The 17,899-nt window shown below is 51.6% G+C and overlaps 6 protein-coding genes across 6 annotated transcripts; 4 read left to right on the forward strand and 2 right to left on the reverse strand.

The window, feature by feature from the left end:
- Nucleotides 1–231: 231 nt before the first annotated feature.
- Nucleotides 232–2,054, reverse strand: SETTUDRAFT_22235 (uncharacterized protein; the record flags this gene model as incomplete). The annotated part of the gene is made up of 3 exons (XM_008030560.1): nucleotides 232–1,174; nucleotides 1,319–1,850; nucleotides 1,907–2,054. 3 exons carry the CDS (start codon nucleotides 2,052–2,054, stop codon nucleotides 232–234), a joined length of 1,623 nt encoding a protein of 540 aa, XP_008028751.1.
- Nucleotides 2,055–4,204: 2,150 nt separating this feature from the next.
- SETTUDRAFT_94576 (uncharacterized protein) lies at nucleotides 4,205–4,760 on the forward strand (the record flags this gene model as incomplete). The annotated part of the gene is made up of 2 exons (XM_008031036.1): nucleotides 4,205–4,373; nucleotides 4,429–4,760. 2 exons carry the CDS (start codon nucleotides 4,205–4,207, stop codon nucleotides 4,758–4,760), a joined length of 501 nt encoding a protein of 166 aa, XP_008029227.1.
- Nucleotides 4,761–5,751: 991 nt separating this feature from the next.
- Nucleotides 5,752–8,668, forward strand: SETTUDRAFT_164870 (uncharacterized protein). Its single transcript, XM_008031037.1, has 4 exons — nucleotides 5,752–5,774; nucleotides 5,889–6,282; nucleotides 6,331–7,936; nucleotides 7,989–8,668. Exons 1-4 carry the CDS (start codon nucleotides 5,770–5,772, stop codon nucleotides 8,354–8,356), a joined length of 2,373 nt encoding a protein of 790 aa, XP_008029228.1. The 5' UTR covers nucleotides 5,752–5,769; the 3' UTR covers nucleotides 8,357–8,668.
- A 1,708-nt stretch (nucleotides 8,669–10,376) lies between these two features.
- On the reverse strand, nucleotides 10,377–11,420 carry SETTUDRAFT_22237 (uncharacterized protein; the record flags this gene model as incomplete). Its single annotated transcript, XM_008030561.1, has 2 exons — nucleotides 10,377–11,231; nucleotides 11,385–11,420. 2 exons carry the CDS (start codon nucleotides 11,418–11,420, stop codon nucleotides 10,377–10,379), a joined length of 891 nt encoding a protein of 296 aa, XP_008028752.1.
- Nucleotides 11,421–11,718: 298 nt separating this feature from the next.
- SETTUDRAFT_164872 (uncharacterized protein) lies at nucleotides 11,719–13,677 on the forward strand. Its single transcript, XM_008031038.1, has 4 exons — nucleotides 11,719–11,764; nucleotides 11,827–11,885; nucleotides 12,051–12,678; nucleotides 12,731–13,677. The coding sequence occupies exons 1-4, from the start codon at nucleotides 11,738–11,740 to the stop codon at nucleotides 13,187–13,189; spliced, it is 1,173 nt and encodes a 390-aa protein (XP_008029229.1). The 5' UTR covers nucleotides 11,719–11,737; the 3' UTR covers nucleotides 13,190–13,677.
- A 595-nt stretch (nucleotides 13,678–14,272) lies between these two features.
- On the forward strand, nucleotides 14,273–14,844 carry SETTUDRAFT_33831 (uncharacterized protein; the record flags this gene model as incomplete). The annotated part of the gene is made up of 3 exons (XM_008030643.1): nucleotides 14,273–14,413; nucleotides 14,493–14,670; nucleotides 14,705–14,844. The coding sequence occupies 3 exons, from the start codon at nucleotides 14,273–14,275 to the stop codon at nucleotides 14,842–14,844; spliced, it is 459 nt and encodes a 152-aa protein (XP_008028834.1).
- Between the last annotated feature and the right edge of the window lie 3,055 nt (nucleotides 14,845–17,899).

Raw genomic sequence — 17,899 nt, forward strand, 5'->3', positions numbered from 1 at the left:
TGGTAGGTCCGTGGAGGCTTGAAGACGATGCCTGGAGACATGGAGTTGGGACAGGAAACAGCCTATAGTGTTGCGTATAGTGCTGATTGATGACCTCATGTACTCAGGTGCATGAAACAGCCAAGAATAGTGGATATGAACTGACTATTCTTGCAGCAAAGCGTGTCGTCATATGTTGTTTAGCAATCATGTGGGTAGCGGGCCCGATGCCGGTCTCACAGGCACTCTTGTTCATTTCCCATTAGGCGTCATTGGACGTGATCCGGAAAGAAAAGCTCGAGATCCCTTTCTTGACTGTAGCGGAGTTGGCTCCTTCTTCGCATCCTCAGGCTTCATCTGGCCCGTTAGCCATTGGCCCATGTGTGTCTGCCACCTCTTCATGTCTTCCGCTTTGGTAGCCTCTCTTAATCTTCTGTGCCGTACTAGTCTCTCTGCCACTTGCTTCAGGACAATCTTGGGAGGCTGGTATTCCGTGAGGTTGCCGGGACTTGCAATGGTTTCCCTTTGGAGATATGCCCTCGTCACTGCCTCCATTATTGACAGAGTCTTGCCTCCATTCACCTCCTTATTTTCGTTGGTCAGAGGATTGGTCCACAGCCCCTTTACCCAATGATCAAGTGGTAAGCCTTCAAGTCCCTTGTCGACGTTGAGACGCTTGTACCATCGGTGTTCTCCCTTGGCTATTGTGCGCATCATCTTGTGTCGATCTTCGCCCTCGGTGTACTTGATCAGGAGGTTCTTGAATACTGCCAACTTTTCACTCCACTTTTGCAGCGCCTTGACCTTACCCAGTGGTCCTGGCCAGGCAGTAGCGAAGCCGTCATGAGTAGTGTCCGGACGTCCAGTCCCAATCGAGAGTAAGAGACCTGGTTCCCTATCGTCCCCTTTGAGTGAAGCATGTTCGCTGTAGGCTGCATAGGAAGGGTTGTTCTCGCGAATACCACCGTCTTTGAAATTCTTTTTCAATCCATTACCAAAGTCGGCGGTGAGCATTTCAAAGTAGAATGGAGCAGCGGATGTCGCCCTCGTCACTTGCCAGATCTTGAGCTTGTCAGCGCCAGTGTTGTAGGGCGTAACCCATGGCGGGGCAATGTCGGGATCATATTGGTGGTTGTAGGATCGAAGGAGATATGCTTCGTCGATTTGGCCGGAATGAATAGCTGTTAGACAGATTCTAGCTTTTGTCAGCATATGTCGCAGCATTTTCTTTCTTCTCTCTACACTAAATGTAGGTGGCTCTAACCACAAAGTTGAAGAATAAATCTCCAAATTCAGACGTAGCTAGGCTCACCAAAGGATTAATTGGAAGAAGACTCACGATTGACAAATGTGCTCGATTGGCTTGACATTGGTGGCTGGAGCACCACTGCCCCATGTAGTTGCACTTTGCACAGAGTTGACGGCCGATGCGTCCATGGGCACCTGTTCTTGGTCTTCCCAGCGCCAGGGGTACCAGTCGTCGCCTGTACACTTGTCATGCTCCTTGCAGTACTGTCTGACAATGTCTTGTACCGCCTTTTCAAGCGGTTTGTGATCATATTTGGTAGCTAGTGGCAGCACGTTGCGCCTATGGCCAAACAGCTCATGTCCGACTTTGCGATAAATCTCCAGACACTGGGGCACCGTCATGCGAAGCCTAGCCAGCATCACAGATATGAGACCGCCTGTACTTGTGCCATACATGTAGTCAAAGTAATGGCACGGGAGCAGCTCGTTCTCGTTGAACTCGCGCCGTTCGCTCCCAGGCACTGGGCCCTCTTCCTCTTGTAATCGGCGTTCGCATTCGGCAACTTCGTGCATCAGCTGCTGTATAATGAGGAGACTCGAGTAGCCGCGAATGCCTCCGCCGTCTATGCAGAAACGTCAGAACGGATCCTATATCTGCAGCCAGAGCAGGTCGACGTACCCAGGGTGAGGATGAGGTCCTCCCAGCAATTCTCGGCGGTAACGTTCAGCTTCCATGTCTCGCCCGTCTTATCCTCTTGCGTCGCACTGGTGCCCATTGTCCTTATACTCAGCGGCCGCGAGGCTGGATCTCGAGGCGGCTGCAACATGTTGGCGGCGCGCGGGGCAGGTATTTACTGCCGTGGTCCAAAGGTGCTAGGTTAGGCTTGCGTGATTTTACGCTGCGATGATTAGGGCAGGTGCGCGAAAGGGGGGGGGTGCAGACAGATGGCGTGGAGTGGATATAAGGCTCTTGAGCAGCCTCATGACAGTCTCGCGCGCGTTGCTGCTAAGGGCGCGCGGACAGGGGGTGCAGATGCAAAGGGTGGGCGGCGGATGTGGCTGATGGTGGCACTAGCCAAGGCAGCCTGGGGGATGCGACGAATCAGGCCGCCGGGCCGCAGCAGAGCCCTGGGCTAAGCCTTTTTGCAGTGCGAAGCCGTCGTTCTGCTTCGGCTTGTTTCTCCACGCGCTGGCTCTGACCCGCTCCACCTTCACTCTCAGCCGACCGCCGCTAGCCTGTTCGCGTTAGCCCGCCGCCCGCCGCCCGCCGCCCGCCGCCGCTGGTGCTGCCGTCTTGCAAAGCTACACTACACAACCACGCCGTGTTGACGAGACTTGGAACACGGGTAGCAGGCAGGCAGAAGGCCCGCCGTTCCAGCGACGGCAGTGGGACAAAAAATGGTTTGCACACGTTATGCAGCTGCAGAGCCGCAGCCTTGCGCTGGTAGCCCTGGCCAGTGCGCTGCTGTTCACTGGCGGTGACCCATCGAGTCTGGTCCACATGCCATGGGGTTGGCGCGGAGAATTATGGTCAGCCTATCCTTTGCATCCATACTTATGTATATGCAGGCGTACTTTGAGTGTGTATGTAATGCATTGCCTCCACCGATTACCGCGCTAGTTAGCTCATAGTCCTGCCGGGTCCTGCCCGGCGCTGATTGGCTGCCAGTGTTCACACTGACATGTGCACTCTGAGACTAGGGCACCAGGCAACGCAAATTGTCATCCTCTACACCTTCGCCCACCCCCTTGGTTCTGTCTAGCATCGCCCAAAAACCCCTTTTCTCAACCTATGTGCCCGAGCACGGCGACTGCCACGGCCCAAGGCGATGTAACAATCTTCGCATCACCTGAACGCACCTATATCAGAACGCCAACCAGGTGACTTGGTCGGCAGCTCTCTGCTCTCACTCCAAGCAGCCCGACATTAACGCCCACGCATCATGCGCGTCACAAGGAGGCGTCATTCCGTGCCCGTCCGTGAAGCAACCGTGCGATGCCGTCCGGCCTCGTTCCGCAGCGTAGTCTTGCACGTTAGCATACCGCGGTTGGCGCTTCCCCGCATGCATTTGTGCCACCACTCTCATCGTTCTGATCGCTCTAATATATATCGAGAAGTGATCTCCACACGTATGACCTTGGGAGGTCTGCAGTCTGTGAACTGGCCCTAGGCACAGGCATTTGGAGATCGATCCAACTGCACGTGACGCATGCTCTGCACCCCCGCCAACTAAGCCTGGGCTGATCCCCTCGCATGAGCGCAAATTTGCCTGATTGCCTGACTGTTTCCTGAGACTCAGCTGCATGCAGGCAAAAATCAAACCCGTCTCGGCCACTGCATCCATGGTCGTCATGAATCTCCCAACTTTTGGTCATGCAAAGGACAAGACTGGTCCTCTCTGCCTAACCCTTGACATCTGAACCATTACTGGACCTTAACCAGCATCTTCAGAAACCAGCCCAGCATTCTGATATGCCTCGGGTAATAAATTATGCTGCCTGTACATACACAGCTGCAGTGCGGAGCATACATGAACATGTGGACGTCACCATCAGCCAATCAGCGCTGGTCAGAGCACAGCCGAGCCGCGGGCCAATCAGTGTGTCGATCGGCCGACCCAAGTTACATCATGCCACCTCAGCCACGCCAGGGGGGCGCAGCCAGCCACACCCCAGGCGTGACAGCGCCCAACGCCAGCCAGCGCTGGCTGGAAGGCTCCATGGCCTGCCACGACCCAGACCATCACTCCACATTCCCCTTGGACTCACACGACCCGCCAACGCCCGCGGCTATACAAAACATACTCGACCAGTTTGTTCAGCGCCAACACCCAAACCTTCTTCACCCAAACAACGACATAGGCAACTCTGGTCCCTCACCTTTGCAATCCACCGCCAGGACCCGCCTCATTCCCGCCTAAGACATCTTCAGCCCCAGCCTTCTCTTTGAGTCACCGCACGCATGTTGGAAGAAAGCATGACGTTCAAGTCGATATCGACCTCGGGCAGCGAGTCCAGCAAAGCGAGCAGTCTATTCGACCTGGACGAGAAAAGTAGCAAGCCCATCCTCGTCTACAAGTTCCGTTCTGGTGCAAAAGGCCTCGAGGTCAAAACACAACGCGATCTCTGTACCGAGCTCGACAATGGTGAGTGTGCCTGTTCTCTGTCTGGTCGAAGTGGCCAGGTCTGACTCGTACCCAGACCCTTCGTTGCCCTTTCTTCGCGTCACGAGGAAGCCTATTCCGCGTGGCAACAGTCGGCTCGACATCCTCAACGAAGACCTCCTGGCGCCTTCTGAGCGCGAAAAGTACGCCGAAAAGCCCACGCTCAAGGCATCGGTTGCCAACGTAGGGTTGCCGACGCTCGCAAGATGGAAGCGTATGATATTGGGCAGCTACGACGATCTGTATATTGTCTCACGGTCGCATACGCCTTCGCCTGAGGCAAGCAAGAACAACAGCCCCGAATCTAGCCAGCACGTCAGCCCGGCGGCAACATTTCCTAACGAGACACTCCACAATCAGGAAACGTAGAAAACCGGGCCCTCCTCTCACACACTCTTTACCCTAATACGTTTCCTTTGCTCATGTTTTCTCTGCGATACCCACCGAGCACGGCCTTGAAGCACGCGCTGGATGGAGTTATGGTGTTATGGTATTATGGTTATGCTCGGCTGGATATCCTATGGGTCCGTCCTACGCAGGATGTGAGAAACTGCTCTCTGAATAGAAGTCTCGTGAGCCACAGCTCTCCTCCTACTAGGTCCTGATGAATGCAATTTTTTGTTACTGTTACTTCGCGTTTGACTGCAACAGAGTCGGCTGAGCACGGTTGCTTACTACCCTTGTATGGGACCACTACAACAAAACAAAGGCTTGTCAGCATATGAAACTACGACGTGAACATGGCCAGAGGGCGGGTGGAAATAGATATTGTTTTGGCCGTGGGCCCCTGGTATGCTGAGATTGCGACATGGCTTGAACGCATGGGATGGCAGGCAAGAAGCCTTGCCCATGTCAGCCCGATGTCCGCAATAGGTCTGTTGGTATAGAAAGAAACCAGGCCGTATATCTGCACGCCATGTCAACAAGACGCAAACACGGCTTTTTGCTGCACTGGTGCTGGCACGGTAAATGTGCCGGGCATGGGAGTTCCAGCGCCACTAGCCTCGGCATTGGCCAATGGAAAAGCCATGCGCACACGGCAGCAAATGACGTCTATTCAAGGGCCGTAGATGCAAACAGAAAGCTTTTCTCTCTTTTTTTTCAGCATGGGAGCATACTGGCTACCGAATTGCATCTACACGTGGGAGCTTCGGCCCTTCTCAATGGCTGGCTGCAGCGGCAGACCCATCTCAGCGGCCTTCAGACGGCGCTAGCAGGCCGGAGCTCCACTCAGGCTCAGGAACGCACATGCAGGCGGGGAGAAGCTTCACTGCTAGCCAGGCCCGACCTTTTGCTGGGGTCCTGCATTGCAGCTTCAACACATCCTCACTTCCCTCGGCCACCATCTGGGCATCCGACTGCCCGCACATCGCACACCATGAGGTTTGTCCCGCCTGTCCTCCGTTGCTCCCGCCGCAAGGCCCTTGTTGATGCTTCGCCCAATCGCGACAAACAAGCGCGCGCATGATGTCAACGGTAGCTAATGCGCGTTTGCAGGTTCGGCCAGCAGCTCAAGCAGTCGCTCAACAAGCAGTGGGTCTTCTACTACATTGACTACGAGGGCCTCAAGCACTCTCTGCGCGTCCCGCACGTCTGGGACGAGAAGTCGGAGCAGAGTTTCGTCGAGCAGCTCGAGAAGGAGCTCGACAAGGTCTACACCTTCCAGCGCGTCAAGGCCGAGGAGATCATCCGTCGCATAGCAGCATCGGAGAAGGAGGTCAACGATGCCGTCGCCCGCGCCCAGCAGAGCCCCGGAAACAGCCAGGACTTTGAGGACGACTTTGACCTGCTCGAGGAAGACCTGAGCGACATCATCGCCGACGTCCACGACCTCGCAAAGTTCACCCAGCTGAACTACACGGGCTTCCAGAAGATTATCAAGAAGCACGACGTGCGTACAGGAATCCCGCCGCGCTACATCGGTGCTGACTGAATGCAGAAAAACACCAGTTGGTTCCTCAAGCCCGTCTTCGCCGCCCGCCTCAAGCGCAAGCCCTTCTTCCAAGACAACTACGACTCATACGTCGTCAAGCTATCGAGACTTTACGACATTGTCCGCACCCGAGGAAACCCCGTCAAGGGCGATGCCTCGGCAGGAGGAAAACAACAAAACTTTGTGCGCCAGACAACAAAGTACTGGGTGCATCCAGACAACATCCTGGAGCTGAAGCTCATTATCCTCAAGCACCTGCCTGTGCTCGTGTTCAACCCTAACAAGGAATTCAACGAGGAAGACTCTGCCATTACGTCCATCTACTTTGACAACACGGATACATGGGAGCTGTACGAGGGCCGTCTGAAGAAGACCGAAGGTGCCGAGGCTATCCGACTGCGCTGGTATGGAGGCATGTCAAGCGACACCATCTTCATCGAGCGCAAGACACATCGTGAAGACTGGACGGGCGAGGAGTCTGTCAAGGCACGGTTCAAGCTCAAGGAGAAGAATGTCAACGCATACCTCCGTGGCGAGCTTATGCCGGAACAGATCTTTGAGAAGGAGCGCAGGGAACAGAAGCGGCCAGAGAAAGACATTGCCTCGGACGAGCAGCTGGCACGAGAAATCCAATACCGTGTTCTCACCCGCAAGCTCGAGCCCGTTACACGATCCTTCTACCACCGAACTGCCTTCCAACTCCCCGGAGATGCGCGTGTTCGTATCTCGCTCGACACTGAGCTGACCATGACCCGCGAGGACAACCTGGACGGCAAGACCCGTTCTGGTGACAACTGGCGTCGCACTGACATTGGCGTGGACTGGCCCTTCAAGCAGCTGCCCAAGGAGGACAAGGAACTTTTCCCATATGCTGTTCTCGAAGTCAAACTACAGACACAAGCAGGAGGCGAGCCACCGCAGTGGATTCGGGACCTCACCGCATCCCATCTGGTTGAGGCTGTACCCAAGTTCTCCAAGTACATCCATGGTACAGCCACGCTCAACCCCAAGCGCATCAACTTGCTTCCGTACTGGTACCCACAGATGGATGTTGATATTCGCAAGCCCGTCACCCACAACTTTGGTATTGAGCGACCTGGGGCGAGCAACGACATTAGCACTAGCGGCAACCTTGACGATGATGATGACAGCGAGGATGACATGGCCGGTGCTCTCCCTGCGGCTAACGGCAGCGAGGATGATGATCGCTTGAGGAGGCTGCGCGAGGCCAGAGATGTTATGGAACAAAACGAAATGGAGCGAGCCCGTGACTACGGGACTCTGACCAACGGTAACGACCCTAATGCACTTGATATCGAGGAGCGCGTCGCCGCCAGGCGCACTACCGACGAGGACTACCCCATCTACGACTCGGACAGTGATGACGAGGAGGACGACTTTGAAGCCGCCAAAAGAGAGGGAGGCCTTCGCTATGCCCGAAAGTGGGTTGAGCGAACAGCCTCCAACGTGGGGTCTGCAGTACTCAACACAGTTGTGTCGATTATTCCAAAGCCAACGCCTACGGATGTTGGGGACGGAGGCTTCACGCTTGGTGTACCAAGCTGGAAACAGCGGGGCGAAGTGAAGCGGTTCAAGGCTCCAAAGGGCAAGCGTAAGTCATCCAGACAAAGTATTCAAAGTATACCATGCTAACCCCAAACCAGGTATTCACGTTCCTGTCCGCGTCGAACCCAAGGTCCAGCTAGCGACTGAGCGCACGTTTCTTTCCTGGCTCGAATTCTCAATCCTCATTGGCTCCATTGCTGCTACCCTACTCAACTTTGGTGACGGCCTTGCCTTTGCGGCTGCCTGGGCTTTCACCATCATCGCATGCCTGGCACTGTGTTATAGTGCTGGCCTGTATATCTGGCGCGTCAACAAGATCAGAGAGAGGAGAGCCGTAACGTATCACGACCGATGGGGTCCTACGTTGCTTTGTGCCGGACTCTTGTGTGCGGTTGCTGTAAGTTTTGGCTACCGTCTTGGAAAAGGCGGTTATGATGGTGGTTTGAAGGGTGATATCAAGGGTTGAGTGGGAATGTCCTCTTAGTCTGCCTAGAAGATGTGTTGTTGTTGTTGCTGTTGTTGTTGTTATTGTTGTATTGGGAGTTGTCATGGGGATGTCTAACAAAATCACTCTGGTTTTTTTTTTGGTCCTTCTGTTTGAATGGCTGGACGGGGTGGTATGATGCATCATTGTTAATTTGTTCAGTCGGTTGATTTTTGTTAGTTTTATTATTGTTGCTCTTTTTTTTCTTTTTTTTCTTCTTCTGCGCGATCATGAGGCGATTCGTTGTGTACCATGAGGGAAAAGAAAAAAAATGGGTAAGTAACGTTAATTTGCAAAAGTGGATTCATATGCAATAAACTGTTTGCTTTGAATACAATAATCTCGAAATTTGTAGCACTGAGTTGGTGTCTGTTTTTATCGTCTCGCGTGAAACCCTTTCTCGCTCTTTTTCTGTCTTTTCTTACTCGTAATCTCACATCAAATTTTGGCATGACAGCAGACTATCTATCTATCTATCCATGTTATCCTACATTCATCACCATCATCATCTAAATCTAAATCTAAATTTAAATCTAAATTTAAATCTCCTTCCTACACATCCCCACATTAAGAAGAAGAAGAAGAAGAAGAAGAAGAAGAAGAAGAAGAAGAAGAAGAAGAAGAAAAAAATTACACCTCAACATAATCATACTCATAATCATAGCCCGGTCTATTATTATTATTATCATTATTATAATTATTCTTCTTTTTTTCCTTTTGTGTGTGTGTGTGTGGGGGGGGGGGGGTAATTCCGGGGAGTTATTCATGCAGTACTTAGTGTTACATATATTTTCTCCATGGATATATGTAAAACTCCGAGGAATTGGGATTTTATTAGCAGGCTTGTCGGACATGGTGAGGGGGGTTTTTTTTTTGTGATTTTAATTTTTTTTTGCACCGTATTACGTGGTGAATATCATATAGGCATATTGTGTGTGTGTGAGAGAGAGAATGAGAGAGAGCTAGCGACTTTCCTAGCCACCCTCTCTCTTTCTCGGTTTCTCTCTCTCTCTCTATGTGTGTGCATGTATATGTGTCTGCCATGTGACACTTTTGAATGCCGGGGATTTTTTTTTTCATTCTAGGGGATATGTTTGAGTATACCTGCTTGAACTGCATGCGTAATCATAATCAAGGTTCTGACTTGTATTGTAATATGGAAGAAGAGAAAAAGAGAGATGAGCATGGAAGGAGGTAGAAGGATTCCGTCTTTTCTAGGCATGCAGGTGGCGTTGGTGGCTGTGTGATATTGAGCATGTACAAGGGGCGGTCAATCAATCGAGCATGTCAGCGCTTGGCTAGTTAGTTTACGTGTGTGTGTCGGTTGTCGAAACAAGCCAGTTATGTGTTATTACCAAAGTTTTAGTAGAACTAGTGCTGATAGCGCTGATAGTGCTGGAATAGGAAGTACCTCGTCGGTTTTGGTTCAAACTGCAGCGCCATGGTGTACCAGGACAGCTTCTTCTGTGGTTCTTTGTAGAAACTGACGAGAAGAAACAGGTTGGTCTGTTTGACACTGTAAGGGTTGAACTTAGTTTGCTCTTCTCTTCAATCATCAATCTCAGCCATTTCACGCTATTAACCTGCGATATGGAGTATGTGCTGCCGCTTTCTCACCGCTTGTCAAGATGCAATCTGTGCGTTTCCAAGAACACAAGTTAGCTTGCTTGCGTCACCGGCCGCTAGAGGCGCAACGAATGTAGTCTAGTGAGGCTGGCGCCTCGGTTGCGGCTGAGAGTGTGGCATGTGTCATGTAACACACCGCATGGTCGAGGCGAAGAGAAGCATGGCAGTTGCGTAGGCGAGACATCATTGTGCAAGTCAATTGGTGACACAAGTCGAGTTTATGCAGCCCAGCATAACTGTGGATTGTGTAATGTGTGCTGGAGCGTATATTGGGTATCGTGAATGTCATGTCGTAGGCGACATTTTGTGCTCTGAATTTGAACATACCTCGCCAAAACCAAAACGCCGCCCATGCAAATGTGTCTAGCCAAGGAGCCTACATGTCCGCTTCGGGCTCGACATCCCTGGGCTCCTTGGGCTCTTGTGACTCGTGGAATTGTATGGCGTCGTCAATGTAGCTCAGTACCGCGCCGAGACTGTCCTCGTCCTGCACATCGAGCTTGAGGAAGGAAACCATGCTGAAGCCGTCAATCAGCTCGGCGACGGCTTTGTTGAGCTTGTGGAACGAGGAGCCGCTCATGAGACTCTCCTTGGACGCTGGATCGCGGTATTTTCGCTCTTCTTCAGGCGACATCTTCTTGCGGGCGGGGTCGTCTTCGATCAAGTCTGCGTCGACGTCTATGAAACGCTTCAGGTCGCGCTTGGCCACCTGCCCCTTGACCAGATCCATCTTGCTCAGTATGTTGATGTGCGGCATTTCTAGCATCATCATGGCGCTCATGGCAGACAGGGTGCCGGAGAAGAACTTGGGACGGTCGATGACAAAGGTGGCTTCGAGCAGGTAGGCGGCACACATGCGCATGTTGAGCGAGCCCGACATGAGGTGCTTGACGAGGCCGGGCAGGATGGGCACATGGGTGTAGAGCTCAATCTGGCCGGGCATGTCGAAGACGATCAGGTAGTCGTCGGTAACTTCCTCGAGCGGGTCGGTGAGCCAGTCGAGGTTTTCCATGAGGAATTCGAAGCAGTAGATGAGGCCGCCGTTGGGCCCCAGGCTCATCTCGTCCATGACATCCTCGAGGCTGATGAGGTCCTTGATGTCGAGGTCCGGCTCAAAGGCAAAGTCCTCGGCGGCCGGGTCGAGGTTGACGTAGAAGCAGGGGCGCTTGATGTTCTGGAGGTGCTGGATGAGGGCGGTGCAGAAGGTCGACTTGCCCGCGCCGGCGGGGCCCTGCGAGGGGGGCGGTCAGTCTGGGGGGCGTGGCTAGCACAGGGCGTTGCGGGCATACCATGACCAGGGTGCCATACTTGCTCATTGTCGAGGTTGGCGAGCGAAGGGCGGACGACGCGCGCCACGGGCCCAGGCAGGAGGTTGAAACAGCACGGGACACTTTTCTGCCGCGCGGGCGGTGGCGGCCATGTGGGGCGCGCGCACCATTGGCCAGCGGGCTCGGAGTTGAGTTACAGACGGTGGTGATGGCGTGCTAGTGAGAAAACCCGCCGTTCGGCCTTAGCCTGCGCGCTTTGCCCATGTTTTTTCGGCAATTTGGGAGACTGTCGGCCAGCGCTGCTGCTGCATAAATCCACCCGTGCCCCTCGACCCCCTCTCTTCCCTCATCACTCACTCACCTCCTCCTCCCTCTCCTCGTCTTTCTTCCGTCACCACACGCGGTCGCAAGTCCTACACTATCCCCCCTCCCTTCTCCCCCCCTCAACCCCCCCGCACAATCCGCAGATATGACTGTCCCCAACGGATCCTCCAAGGTATGCCCGCCCCCCACAGTCCCAATTGTCCCCGCACCGCAATGGCCTGACCATATCATCAGGGTAGCACCTTTCTCTTCACCTCCGAGTCGGTCGGCGAGGGCCACCCCGACAAGATCTGGTATGTATACGTGTCCCCTTTGTCTCTTGGGCGGTCTTTTTTTGCGGGAGATAAAGAGCCGGCGCGAGATAGCAGCTCCGTCGGCCCCCACCTGCAACTAAATACTCCGCTCCGAATCTCGACGCCGAGTCTCGACGCCGAACCACTGCTAACCCGGAGTTTTAGTGACCAGGTCTCCGATGCCATCCTCGATGCTTGCCTCAAGGAGGACCCCCTCTCCAAGGTCGCCTGCGAGACTGCGGCCAAGACTGGTATGATCATGGTCTTTGGTGAAATCACCACCAAGGCACACCTCGACTACCAGAAGATCATCCGCGATGCCATCAAGGACATTGGCTACGACTCGTCGGACAAGGGCTTCGACTACAAGACATGCAACGTCCTCGTTGCCATTGAGCAGCAGTCGCCCGACATTGCTCAGGGTCTGCACTACGAAGAGGCTCTTGAGAAGCTCGGTGCCGGTGACCAGGGTATCATGTTCGGCTATGCCACCGACGAGACCCCCGAGCTCCTCCCTCTGACTGTCCTCCTCTCCCACAAGCTCAACTCGGCCATGACCACTGCCCGCAAGGACGGTACCCTCCCATGGCTGCGACCCGACACTAAGACACAGGTCACCATTGAGTACGCCCACGACGGCGGTGCCGTCATCCCCCTCCGCGTCGACACCGTCGTCGTCTCTGCCCAGCACAGCGAGGCTATCACCACCGAGGAGCTCCGCAAGGAGATCAAGGAGAAGATCATCAAGAAGGTCATCCCCGCCAACCTCCTCGACGACAAGACCGTCTACCACGTACGTCCTTGCTCTGCCTGTCCTCTTGTTGACCTATGCTGACCTGCCGCAGATCCAACCCTCTGGTCTCTTCATCATCGGTGGACCCCAGGGTGACGCTGGTCTTACCGGGCGTAAGATCATTGTCGACACCTACGGTGGCTGGGGAGCCCACGGTGGTGGTGCTTTCTCCGGAAAGGACTACTCCAAGGTCGACCGCTCTGCGGCCTACCTTGCGCGCTGGATCGCCAAGTCGCTCGTCAACGCCAAGCTGGCCCGCCGTGCGCTCGTCCAGCTGTCGTACGCCATTGGTGTTGCCGAGCCACTCTCTCTGTTCGTCGAGACATACGGAACCTCGGACAAGTCGTCTGACGAGCTTGTGGAAATTGTCCGCAAGAACTTCGACCTCCGTCCCGGTGTCATTGTCAAGGAGCTTAACCTCATTGACCCCATTTACTTCCAAACCGCTAAGAACGGCCACTTTACCAACCAGAGCTTTACTTGGGAGAAGCCCAAGGAGCTCAAGTTTTAATTTTCATGATGCTAGACGCATAGAGTGGGTTTGAATCAACTTCAACCCATAAAGACTTTAAGATTTACGATGAACGACATCGCATGAGAAAGATTTGCATATCTTTGGGAGGCGGGTAAGAGCCTTTTCAACAAGTGTTTCACGGCGTCCAGGGCATTTTATACCCAATGATACCAGCCCGTTTGTTCTTTCAAAAAGTTAGGTGCAGGTTTCCTTTTCATATAGAGATACAGACACAGCCTGGGGCAGGCTGTTTCAGATGCTAGAGCTTCAACATTAGGGCCCCTTTAGTGCGTTGTCAACGCGCACGCTGGCCTTTGTGCACATGCCGCACGTGGTGTGTGGACGATAGGGCCGTGGCGGGGGTTATTCGGAACAAGGAGGAATAGGGGAAAAACCAAATACGAGCCAGCTCGTTCTACTTTGGGTTAATCACTCAGATACAACGTCCATCACTCGTAATAAAACAACCGCTACGGCGGAACAGACACTACTTTCTCTCATAATCTTGTGATGTGAGCTTTACCTTTGAGACCCTAATTGGATTCTGCTTTTACTCATACTTTTGAATTCTCACGCGTCCTCTACTGCGTTGTGAGATCCACTGCGTCATCACGTTGAATTCACTCATACACCAAATGAACTATTAACACAGAGTACGGACGCTGGTGAGGCGCCATAGTGAGCATCACGTGACTGAATTGCATGGTTGCTAACTTCACGACTACGAAGCACTGCTAGACTGACGTCACGCAGTAATACGGCGGCCTTATTAGTGATGTATCTTAGGCGCTTTGGATCGCGTTGTATAAGCACTACAAACCAGTATCCCCTCTATATCCTAGGTACTTGGCAAGCAGCCTATTTCGGTGCTTATAGGAGGGAATCCAAGTGCTATAGCCATCTTTGCATCCTTGCGCGCTCAATACTAGATCTAAAACTAGTTGTTCCAGTAGCATATAAAAGCCTATGAGTTTTCCTCTTTACCCCCTCCCCCTAACTCTGTACCCTAGAGCACGCCCGAGTCTGTTTATTACCAATTGCTTGAATCCCCTCTCGTCGTCTCGGAAACTCATCGCCACAATGCACTTTAATCTCCTCACGGCCCTCGCCGTGCTGTCCTACACGGGACTCAATATGGTCCATGCTAGCCATTGTGTCCCCACGACCGTCATCACTTGTCCACGCGACTCGGATGAACACCCTCTGAATCAGCCTATGGCGGTATGCTCAAAAAAAAAGATCCCTGCTAAGCCTCGTTTTTTTGGGGGGGATTTACATGCTCATACTTACTGCGATTTAGTGTCTCCCCACGGCTGATGATCCGGTTATGAAGTACGGTCCACCGAAGAACTGGTGTCGATTCGATAGGGCTTTGAGCGATGCCGTAAAATTCTACTGCGTAAGTGTCTTCTTCTTCTTTATCAACCCTTTTTTTCCCTTCTTCTTTCATTCGTGGATATTTGGAGCTAGGGAATGTAGTAAGTAGCTGGTTTTGGCTAATGTGAACGACAGTGCGATCACCAATAATTCATACACCCATGGAAACTGGCGATAAAGTGGGATGGGTTTGTGGAGAAGAGGAGGAGGAGGAGGAGCAGTTTTTGGGGAAAATCGGAAAGGAAGTAGTGGGTTCTGCATGGTATTTAACCTAGAGGATACCCGTTTTGTTTGGGGTTTAGCATGTGGGGAATGGGAGGACCCGTGCTATGTATATATTGCTGGTAGCAACTAGTTCAAAATTAGACATGTAGACTCCTACTTACTGTAAGTGTCTTACTCTGCTTTGAGGAAATTTTTTTTTATCGCAGAGTGTATGACCAAGTAAGGTTACTGAGTAGATGCAAGGTCCCACGTCCGACCATAGTACCCTGGCATATAATCACGTGCTCGTATTAGAAGGTGGTATACAAGTACCTCTGACTACTAGTGTGGCTGACTAGCGATTCGTCTCGTGAAATTCAAGTATTGTTACTACTGCTCTATTATTGTATCCATACTCGCAGTAGAAAAGTAAAGGATATATAGCACGATTCTTGATCTTGTGGGATGCATGTGTGATGGGCTGGTGGCCTTGTGTCTGAGGCTTCGACAGGCTGAATCCACTTCGAATGCTTCTTGAACAGTATTCAGGTTTAACTGATCAGGTCCAAGTCATCACATCTAGTGCCTGGGCTTTACATAATCAGTGTTATGGCTTGCCGGGTGAGGTATAGCGCCTCGGCGAAGGGACATGTACTTGGGCCAGAGACCAAAGGTTACACTAATTGTATTCCAATCATACCCACCAACTGTTGCTGTCTTATCTGTTGGATTGTGCATTGCGTCTCGACACTCCATCGAACAGCGGTCAGACAGCGCGCTTGGGCCCAGCTGACCTCATCTTCTACTTCCAGGTAGACTGGCAATCTACATAGGTTCAAAGTGGATAGTTAGCCTTGATCGAGAATACAAACGATTGCTTTTCCTAAGCATAGCCGTATTAAGAACTCTCTAAATTACTCTTCTCAGCTTGTTTAGTCTCTTCAAATCGCCCTTGATGCGAATACTCCTTCTATACCACAAAGTTGTACCGGACTGACGAGGGGGGTCAGAACACGCGCTGATTATTTCAACAAGCTTTCAATATACCCGTAATGCTTACGTTGGAGAGGAGGCGGGGAAATGACTGGGTCTTACGGTAAGGTTTTGTCAAAGCTTCTTGGAATTCCATGCTACATATGTAATGCTCATCTTCTTGGCTCTTGTTCATCGTTTCATTTTCCACAAATACAGCGGTTTCTCGGACGCTAGGATAAACACACGTACACATACCTCTAGACAAGAAGTACTGTTAGACACTACATCAGTAGGCTTTGGTGAGTACATCAACGTAGACCCGGCTACTGCTTCTCCGCCGCCTGCCAGATGAGAAAGAGAACAATGTAGCTAACATTGCATGTGTACAGTCGTTTCGCCAAAACAACAACAACAACAATACAGCTATCACAGCTCCTCTTCACCGTCTTCGCACTAGCCCCGCTAGCTACAGCATCATTCAGCTGCGTCTATCGTTTTCAAATCACCGGCGAGCGTGTCCCAACCTATGCCAGTTGTTGCGAACATAATCCTACCGTTAAGAAATGCCCCCAGAAATGGGGTAACGGGGAATTTGCACGCCTTGGAGTAGGTTGCACTCAGACAGAACAGTCGTGCGACCATTGAAATTGAAACAACAATCTAGGGGGGGGGGGGTGCAGATGCGTGCTGAGGAGGAGGGGGCTCTAAAAGCCGCAGATATATGTGTAGGACGACTGCTACGACATGATAGTCTATCTACGTACTCGCACCAACGTCTGGTTAGCGCATGCTGCGAGTACGTCTTGGGAAATGCAAAAAAAAACTTTTGCTTTCACCCTACAGTATCCCACTCTCCACCTACCGAGCATATCACAGAATTGCTCCCCGTGACCTGTCCGCCCTACATACATTGACGTGTATATGCCCAAACACTACGACTTGTGATACATGCAATCTCCTCTGAGGATTTTACTACTGCATAGGGCAACATAGTGGATTCGTATAGTTGTAGATAAGTAGGGTAAAACGAACCTTTTACGGCTTAGCTTGGCTTGGCTTAGCTTTGTAGTGATGCGGTGCGATAGATAAGTAATGCAAGATTAGCAAAGGAAAATGCATAAGTAAAAAAGCGCGCAACACACGGAAGATATATTCACCGCAAGTAGTTTGTTTATTGGTGTCGGTGTCGGTGCATATACGCGTGTATACAAACCAGCGTGCTTATTTTTGCTTTCTTTCGCATCATTCACAGCCACTAAGTAGCTTCTTTTTTCCTTGTCTCTTCCCCCCTTCCCTGTCTATCTTTTTTTTCTTTTTTCTTCGCTTCCGTCTCTTTCTCTCTAGCTAAAAAAAAGAAAAAAAAAGAGAAAAGGAATAGATACAAACACCACCCGTACACCTACATGCACAAGTATACAATACAACCTCGGTAAGAAGCTTGGTCCAAGCACATGCCTGCTATTCACACATGTATATATAACGTATTCCATCACCAAGTAGGCCACATCACCAAGTGTGCCACTTTTTCTTAGCATCACGAACTTTATGTACAAAAACTTAGATTACTCTATACTAGCTATATGTAACGGGTCGAGTCCTATTAGACTGCGCACGCAACTACAACGCGCCCACCGCGCCAAAAAGGCTGGCACAAGATATCAGAGCTGCTGATATCGTTGCGTAGTTGATACATAAGATAGCCACCGCTATCTGTACTGTAGCGGGCTACCTAGCCCGTTACACTATAGATGCTTTATACAACTTACTTGTATCTAAAAGAGAATCTTTTTCTACATCTTTCTAGCACGTACGAGAGTTATAGCCTATCCTCTTATAGGTTCTATAGTGCTGTTAACCTAGTAGGGCCCTTTCTTAACTACCCTTACTACGTGCCTTCTTTGATGTCGTACGACTAGCAGAACTACTTTTAGCTACCTGCGATGCCCCTGCACTAAAGTCTAGTGTCCTACCTGTCTAAATTTGCTTTCTTTTGCGCCCTTGGCGCTTTGTTACTACTACTAATTGCTCTTTAAGCAGTAGGTAGGGGAAGAAGAGTATTTATGCTCGCTAGACAGCGTTTGCTATATAGCACTGTTGCTTAACTCTCTCTTACCTTTACTATTTACCTTTACCTTAACTATACAAGACGCC

Source organism: Exserohilum turcica, assembly GCF_000359705.1.
Source record: "Exserohilum turcica Et28A unplaced genomic scaffold SETTUscaffold_5, whole genome shotgun sequence".
NCBI lineage: Eukaryota > Fungi > Ascomycota > Dothideomycetes > Pleosporales > Pleosporaceae > Exserohilum > Exserohilum turcicum.